A 9,241-nucleotide genomic window follows, 5' to 3' on the forward strand; every position below is an offset into this window, starting at 1 on the left:
TTACGCAGACCTGACGCACAGTTCACTTATAAATATTTATAAAGATATTTAAAAATATATATTTTCGTTTAAATATATATATTCAAGTATATCTATATAAATATCTATTTATATATAAGCATCGATCCAAATAACCATATCTCTCTTCTAGAAGATCTCGTAGAGGAATCCCCTTCGTCGCAAAATCTCCATAAAGCCATGCTCAGCGGCAAGTTGACGAATAACGTTTATACAAGAACGTTTATTGCGCGCACGTGATCGACAGACGAACGACGCGATTTACAGCGGCGGGGTACCAACCCCGCCGAACGACAGCTCAACACGCCATTCGGAATTGTCATAAAACGTCATCGATAAATCCACTGCTACCTGTACGTAACGATTAGCTTGTTTGCTCTCACGACGCGTCCCTCCTGACACGATGTCCCCAACGCGCGATGCACGAGTGCGATAATTCAATGTACAGTCTGAATCCATCCTCTCAGCCGGCCGGACTCTCGCATCCATCGCCGCTTCTCCCTCGAAACTATATATTCCACAACGTATACGCAGGAAATGGTATTTAATGGCGGACAAGTCAGCCCTGGGCCCGACCCCGGCTCTGTGCAGCCGATAGGACGACCAGAGAGCCGATGATGACGAGGGACGCGTAGAAATGCAGAGGAGAGAAGGAACGAGCGTTATGGTCCCTCCTAATGGCAATTGGCGTGTCCGAGGAAGTGATGGAAGGATGGCACAATGTGTCCCACTTGAATGTCCCATAAGCGGGTTCTATATTAAACTGCTCCGGTTACCGGCCGTTCGTTCGACTGTCCATCGTTCAGTCACTGGGCTGTCAGCCGAGAATCATCGCCGGCAAGGACGCCTGTATTCGTTTCCCGCACGATTTCCATCCCGCGAACTCGGGGCTTTCCCGATGGACGATAATGTTTGACTCGATCGAAAGGTCGTGACATTTCGCGCGTGACGGAAGTGCGTGGCCAATCGGAAGATCCGATCGTCATCGTCGGACGCGCGGAGGTCGAAGCAGAATCGGCACCGAGATCACGCCCGCACAGGGTAATTTTTCATACGCGGAGATAGCGAAGAGAGAATGAATTTTGCGACACGGAATTACACACCGGTATTATCGATGACGTAGACAGTCTCTTCGTCGACGAGTCTCATCGAGTCAGATCTCTGAGCTGCTTTCGGATTCAACGATCTAAACGTACGAAGGCAAAGAGCAAAGTTCGATGCATTTTCCGAAAGTCACCTTTTACCCTCGTAATTTCTGACACGTTCTGTAAGATTAGAATAAGATAGATTCGCGTAACCGATCAATAGTGAGAAGTTATTTATCGTCGTTTAACAAACATTTTTACACGACGGAGCAATTGTATAAGTTAGTTAATCGCAAATCGCATAGAGACTCCGTGGAAGCCCTCGTATCAATCGTTATGCTCAAAGAGATCAGGAGCTGTCTGATTGGAAGACGAATGCACAATTGCTGACGATTGCTGACACCGGACGATCGCAATCGGATCTTGAGATAACTTTGATCGAATCCTCCTCGCTTTCTTTTCAATCATGTTGAGAGGATTTGTCCTACTGCTTCTTCACATCTTCTGCGATATTGGTGAGCGTACGAACTGACTACTGCATTTGTATCTACATTTAATTCCCTTCGTTTTAGTTTTATCATTTTTTCCCACAAATCTATCATTTATAACATTTATTGTGCGTTTTATCCATTATTTCCTTAAATAAATTTAATTAGATTGTTATATGAACCGTAAAAATTAACCAAAGTTTTGGTTCCATCGAAATTATGCCGCTCTGATGGAATCCAATCAAAAGTTTGTTTGTTGAAGGATACGATCGACTGAACTTTCTTTCTTACTTTCGCGGAAAACAGCATTCGTTCCCCTCTCGCATAACGTCTCTCAATTTATCGTACTTTTAGCACTGGCAGCGCATTGCGGAAAAGTATGGCTCACGGTTTCCTCTTTGTGGAGGCCAATGCCTGACTGTGACAAAATGGTTGATGCCGAATTGGAAGTAAATTGGGAACTGGATTGTCCGGAGGAAGCAGGATATCCAAATACCATCAAGGTGTTCACTGCTGACCCAGCACATAGTAATAAGTTTTGTTTACTTCTCTCTTGCGTGATGTATATCGCTGCTGTGGAATATTAAGAAACAAAATCTATCGTGGACAAATCGCTATGCCTATAATTATCTAGAAGAATGCTAGAATGGTACTATTTATGGAGCACAGAACATATTTTCTCGACAAACTTACAAATATTATTAATCTCATTTCGCTCTTGGACTTCCATGATCGCTTAAATACAAATCACCAGCTTATGCGCGTTAAAACGCTTCGAGCTCGTCATTAAAACTTCGCTAAGCGCTGATCGCTAAGTCTCTTCCACCTATCGCGTCCAATTTGAAAATACTGATCCGCTCGGAATGGATCCCTCGATAGTTTTGAATCACTTTCAATCCGATTTATCTTATAGAATGAATCGTCGCGAGACCGAACGTACAGCCCTCAATCACTTTTCCCTCCCTCCCTCCCTCACTTTTCCACCGTCCAAATCCATCGAACTTCGAACGTTGAAAAACTTGTGGACGCAACCACGGACCTTATTTTTTTTCAGACAAGACTCTGAAGCCTAAATTGATCTTGACTTCCTTGCAACATCCTCGCGGATATTACAGGACAAACATCACAGTAGGTCGTCCGCCGTTACCGGGGGGTTGGGACACGAAGGACGGGGCAACCCTTGCGGGATCTCATTGCCTGAAGCATTACGCAGCACTTTACAAGGATGGTGTTGTGTACGCCAGTTCTTGCTTGCAAATCTGGCCAACGTGGATGTATGATTTGAGGTATCGCGATTGATAAGCGGTATTCGCAAAGATTCGAAAAGTCAAGAAAGAATCGATTACAAATATCAATCTGCTACGCAAAGAATGGAAATGTTGTTCACCGTTATGCTAATTTGTCGATCGATAGCAACGGCGCGTGAAAAGTGCGCTTCGCGATGATTAATGCGTTTGATTAATGCGGAGGAAATGTTTCGTTATGTTGCCGAAGGAGACAACTCGGCAGGCTTCCTATCGGGAGCCTGATGATACCCGGGACACACAATTCCGGCTGTTACAAGCACGGCGACCTGACGCGAAAGGACGCCTTTCAGCGGTACTTGCTGACGCAAGATCGAGACGTATGGACGCAGTTGGTGCACGGCATAAGGTATCTGGATATCAGGGTTGGATATTACCCGTCGATACCGAACGGCACCGCTGTCGACGAGGAGGGCTACCATGTGAGTAGATTCTGGATCAACCACGACGTCATTCGCATCACACCTCTTTCAGAGGTCTTAAGAGACGTGAGGAACTTTCTGGACGTGACGAGCGGCGAGGTAGTCATTATGGATTTTCATAGGTAAGTCACGCGATTTTATCCGAAAATTATCCGAAAGTATGCGATATGACGCACACGTACGTCATCAACCGTCAAATCCGCGATTTTCCGTTCGCTCTCGACGTATAACCCGTGTTATTGACTCTACGATTTAGTCAAACAAGTGGTTGTTAAAAAAATCATATTAGGAGAGGATCATTGCACAAATTCTTTGTGTAGCTAACGTTTAACTGGCTAACGTTAGTTAAGTTGCCGTCCACCCCTAATTGGTTTCCAACATGATTCAATATATGAAAAAAAGAAAAGTGAAACAAAAAATGGGAGAAATAGAAAAAATTAAAAAGTAAAAGAAATATTTGTTTTTTTCAGCGCCATTTGTCGTAATAGTGTTGTCTTGTTGATAAATATATTACACGATATTTAAGTTGAATCTTCACGTGAAACTAGCAATGCAGAAATTATCTATTTCTAACAAACACAGGTTTCCCGTGGGCTTGGAGGGTAAGCCAAGCAGACATCGAAAATTGATAACTATTTTACACCGAGAATTCCGAGGTTTGATTTTGAATCGAGACATAGGAGTCGACGGTCTGGGACCTACGTTAAATGACATCTGGTCGTCCGGGAAGAGAATAATTATCTGTTATGGCGACAAGTACACAGTAAATGGTAAGATTTCTTATGTCTTGTTTCTCAATATGAAGGAACATCCATGACGAGTATTTCTTTGACTAAAACAATAAGAAACAATCAGTTAGAAAAAACGGAGATTTGGTTGAACATATTTTTAAAGAGCTATTTAAAAAAATATTAATTATCTCCGCGCGACAGTGTCGACTAGAAACTATATATCAAAAGTTATCTCACTCAAAATGAAAGAATAGGTTTTTTAATTAAATTCATTGTCAGCACACATGTTGAATGGCGTTAGAACCATTTAACTTTCAATCGTTTGTAACTATCAATCGTGTACGACACCGCACTCAATTCTCTTTAATTTAGAATACGCCTGGCTGTGGCCGCCCTTGACGCAAGTATGGGGCAATCAACAAACCGTGGAGGGTCTGTTCAAGTACTTGGACGAAGTGATTCTGGAGTTAAAAGCACCCAGGAATAATCAAAATCCACTGTGGGCGGTAATGGCGGAACTGACGCCGTTTCCGTTGGATATTTTCTTTAATTTGTCTGGCGGACTCCGGCAAATGGCCGACTCCGTTAATCGAAATCTCACTGTCAAATTTCAAACAGAATGGTGGAAAGAGACGAACATAGTTGCCACCGACTTCTTCCTTGGCAACAATCTGATCGACGTCTCGATACAATCGAACATAAAGAAAAGCAACATCGCGCAATGGCGATTATAGCTCAAAAGGAGCAAGAAAGATTCGTTTCGATATAAAACAATTGTTGTTTTTACTACATCTATTGTATCAATTATACGAATATTACCGACGATTCATTTATACGAAATTTATAAGAGGAAGAGAGAGAGAGAGAGAGAGAGAGAGAGAGAGAGAGAGACCTGTCAATAGCAAATTGCAACTTGTGCTCTACGAATCCCTATCGACAACATTCACTCGCGTGAACACGTGAATATGTAAATCAGCGAACGATAACGGCAGGTATATATTTCCATGTAATATTCACACCATCTCGAATTTCTTTCAAATTTTTCATTCGCACGTATTGTATTTGCCTCGACGAAAATATTTATTTAAAACCCCAATTTTTTCCTATCGAATGCTATTCTCTTTGCAACGTTGTATTGCTCCATGCATAATGCATAAGTCGCGAGGATTTTTGTCATAGAAATAACTAGATGTCAAAATAGGAAACAAGGTGTTTCGCAAAATATGAATATCGACGCACTTTTATAGGTACAAGAGAAATAAAAACATGATACGAATGTCAGATCGGCAGGTGTACACGTACTATATGTACGATTTAATAAATAACCATGCGATTTAAAAAAAACTATGCGACGGAGATGTGATCGCTTCGCTCTGGCGCGATTTCAGCAACGTTCCCTACCTTTTGTTTGCTGCCTACATTCGAGGCAAGACGCGTTCCGCGACGCGTTTAAACTTTCCCGCTCACCTGCGCATCGGATTATCTATCGCCCGTTCCTGCATTTGACTTGCTAATGAGATCTCCGTCGGTTCAGACAAGATCACGGATACCGGTGAGTACATAGCCAGTAGCTTGCCGGGTCTCTCTCTCTGCGGACGCGAAGGGAACGTTAAGCAGATAAGGTTGCGAGACAATGCTGGCGGACGCGTCTGCAAACGAGGCGAAAGACGAGCTATGGGCTATATACGCTTGGTGGTCGTGCGTGCTCGTATTGAAGATGATGTCGCTGACCTGGTTCACCGGGCTGATTCGAGTAAAGAAACAGGTAGAACTTAGCGGATACTTTATAATCAGATGCGCTTGTACGTCATTGAGTTTGTTTATCCGATCGAATTCCCGTGATACGAATACATACATAAACATATAGAAGGCCGCGACAGCGAGTAAGAAATCGTATATATATTATAGCTAATCTTGGCTTGATTCGTAGAATGAAGAAAATTATAAATATGATAATCAAAGATCGGTCACGACTGCGCATTAACGCAAAAACAAAAGGTCGTATTTTTCCTCTATGTATGTATATCGTGACAAAGCTAAAGAAGTAATCGGCTTTTCTGACTGTATTGCCGATTAATCGTCCAATTCTGAGAACGACTACGTAATCAACAAAATTAGTATTCCATAAAACATGTATACATATGTATGTATGTATGACTTCATGATGAAATTTAAATAGATGCAGTGTTTTCCTTGAAAAATATATTTTGCTTTGCTACATTCGATTGCAACTTCGTATCTAATATAAAATGTAGGAAGTCTGTATAATCATCCATAAAATATTGCAATGTGAACTGCTACTTATGAAAATGAATGATAAAGCGATATTATCTCCATAACGCATAGCAAATAACTAGTTTTGCTACTACGAGTAAATTGACTCACCAGCTGTATTTCCAATATATTTCCTTGTTGTTTGCTGCATGTCAATTGAATCTGCAAATGAATACATTTATACGATTATCTTTTCTGTAGAATAGACTCTTCTTTTGAATCGCGTCTTTTTATATAATAAGAAATTTTTATATAATAATAAAGAAAAGATAATTATGTAAACGTATCTATTGAGAAAATTTATTCATTAGTCGCATTGTCAATTCGTTTGCGTCATTGTTCAATCAAGGTTGACGCTCGCTTGGAGATGGCCCATCTCCGCGAAACGATTGACAAACAACTAATTACGATCACAACGCGTCAATTAACGCGACATTCGATTCGTCAATGCCGGCGTTGTTTAAATACGCGATGCGATCACTTTGTACGGGTAAATAAAGCGCGAGATTCATTGACCGTTCCGCGCGCGAAACTTTATTCGGCAGTTCCACGATGTTCGTTAATAGCGCGATAATTATGGAGTTAACATATTCGACCGACTGAGTTTCGACACTCCCGATGTTCGTTAATGGCGTGATAATTATAGAATTAATATATTCGGCCGATCGAATTTTGACACTCTCGACGTGAAATACGTGTGTGTCATATTACTTGGGACGCTTAAATATAAATATAATATCAGGAGTAGACACGCGGGTTACAAATTATGGAAACCACGATTAATCGCGGGACAGAAACGTTGTTTAACATTACGATAATCGTCCGATATTATATTCCCGATACTTTCTACATTACGAATGCAAAAGAGATTACGTGACATGTAAATAAAATATCGATTGATAGCTGATTATTATTATGTAATGTTATGTGTAATTATTATTGTGTAACGTTAAACAACACATCGCAAGTATTGCGAGCTGCTAATACATTCAATACTATTAATATATTATACAATCATTGTTTTATTTTCCCATATTAAAAGTATAAATTTTAATCGATTCATGATCACAATAAGTTTTTTTTCAAAGAAATTGAAAAGTGGAAGCTGAAAACGTTTATAAACATTTGTCGAACAATTGCGACAATTATATAATTTTCTTGGGAATAAAACACTTGAGAGATTATGTAAATTACTCATAAAAACTGATTGCTACATTATCTATAGATGAATTAATGAATCTGTAAGTTCGTGATTTGTTTCACATACATAATTTTGTATTATCTTTTGCACATCTGAAATTATTTATTATTTTTATCATCAATAAAATAATCTCAATCGTGTTTTTATTCATAAAGTCTCATAAAATTTTACATGTACATTACTTCAGAAGTAACTACAAATCACCATGAAATTTTTTAGTTTAATTCTGGTAAACTTTTGTTCTTGATGAATTAGCCGCAAGCAGGACGCAATTAAATCACAATTCCCCCTCTCAAAAATTGTAAACGCAGCAAAGTTTCACAGTAAAATTTTCAATTAACTTTTGAGTTATCGTAGCAACGTGCAACGTGAAACACAGCGTAAACACAGATGTAAATGAAATCGATCCTGGAAAATTTCGAATTAAACTTGGCTGCAATCTCAAAACAGATCTTTTTCTCGATCGCGGTACTTCATCACGCGTGACGTACGCAATAAAATAAAAATGAGAGGTAGAATAGCTTGCGCGCGAAATAAAAGCTGTCGCGAGCGTGCAGTCAATTAAAACCTTTTTCGTTCGTAGTAGAACTTTCAGTCGAATGACAAATAGGACGTTTGTTCCAGATAAATTTTCACGCTTGATTCAGACCAATCTCTTGTCCTGCGCGATTTTCTTTTTCGTTCAATTATTATCGCGGAGAAAAATCGTCATACGTAGTAGTAATAAATCAACAAATAAATCTAGTCGTTCTTCGTATTCATAACAAAAGTGCTTTGTCGTATATACACAGACATGAACTATAGTTCAGTGTCTAATTTAATCAGTCTTATAATCGCGTAGGTGATTCATAGCGAGGAAGACAGAATGTGGATGCTCAAACCGGACATAATCTTATGCCCAACCGGCGATGGCCATCCTGACGTGATTCGTATCCGAAGTGCTCACAGAAAAGATCTCGAGACCGTTTTACTTTTTCTAGTTTTCTCGCCACTCTGGCTGAACGTCGAAACGTGTAGATCTACAGTGAAGATCTTAATACCGAGCTTCTCGCTAAGTAGTATACTTTATACCATACTACATATGAATCTTATACAAATGTCCTCCTTTTACAAAGATGCCTTTTCTATAATTCTATGTCTTATATTGACTTATATATGCGCGATCGCTATCGTGAGGTGTATATTTATTATTGCGTTATATAATTTTTAATTAAGAGCACTCATGCGAAGAAAAAAATATGCGACAGTAATGTGTTGCATCAAATGCGCGATATATATATATATATACTTTTCTCATATATTCCACATATATATCATACTTAGCCTGTTAAGAAATTTCTCTCACGTCTTTGTGTATTCTTTAAACGCGCATGTATTCTTTAATAAATCTTTTTCTTTTTTTATGAAAAAAGATGATTTTGTAATCGACTAAATCACTACCGTATATATTAGAATAAACAAATATATTATGTACCAAATGAACATAAATAAATAATTGTTTCTTTGATTATTTTAATATATTCATTAACATTATTTTTTATCACATTAACATATATTCAATGTTATATCAATATGTAAATTTATAATAAGAAAAATTCTTGCTGTATATTTTGTTAACGCTTTCAGCAAGGCAAGTTGCAGCATATTATTCAAATTAATTGTATGTATGACTAACTATGCATGATTTGTGTATTATTTCTTATAATGATATCTTAGTG

At 39.1% G+C, this 9,241-nt stretch overlaps 2 protein-coding genes across 5 annotated transcripts; both read left to right on the forward strand.

The window, feature by feature from the left end:
- The first annotated feature begins 780 nt into the window (after positions 1 to 780).
- Positions 781 to 6,811, forward strand: LOC105182769 (PI-PLC X domain-containing protein 1). Of its 4 annotated transcripts, none has more exons than XM_025306397.1 (7): positions 782 to 1,266; positions 1,409 to 1,618; positions 1,946 to 2,119; positions 2,646 to 2,877; positions 3,086 to 3,439; positions 3,900 to 4,087; positions 4,421 to 4,782. In XM_025306397.1, exons 2-7 carry the CDS (start codon positions 1,570 to 1,572, stop codon positions 4,780 to 4,782), a joined length of 1,359 nt encoding a protein of 452 aa, XP_025162182.1. In that variant the 5' UTR covers positions 782 to 1,266; positions 1,409 to 1,569. The 4 variants fall into 4 exon arrangements, with proteins under 4 accessions (XP_011138753.1, XP_025162182.1, XP_011138754.1 ...); XM_011140452.3 differs by having other exon boundaries at positions 782 to 1,210; XM_011140453.3 differs by having other exon boundaries at positions 782 to 1,059.
- Positions 5,629 to 8,981, forward strand: LOC105182768 (uncharacterized). The gene is made up of 2 exons (XM_011140450.3): positions 5,629 to 5,813; positions 8,365 to 8,981. Exons 1-2 carry the CDS (start codon positions 5,682 to 5,684, stop codon positions 8,731 to 8,733), a joined length of 501 nt encoding a protein of 166 aa, XP_011138752.1. The 5' UTR covers positions 5,629 to 5,681; the 3' UTR covers positions 8,734 to 8,981.
- The last annotated feature ends 260 nt before the right edge of the window (positions 8,982 to 9,241 follow it).

This window comes from Harpegnathos saltator, unplaced genomic scaffold, assembly GCF_003227715.2.
Source record: "Harpegnathos saltator strain DR-91 unplaced genomic scaffold, Hsal_v8.6 scaffold779, whole genome shotgun sequence".
Lineage (NCBI taxonomy): Eukaryota > Metazoa > Arthropoda > Insecta > Hymenoptera > Formicidae > Harpegnathos > Harpegnathos saltator.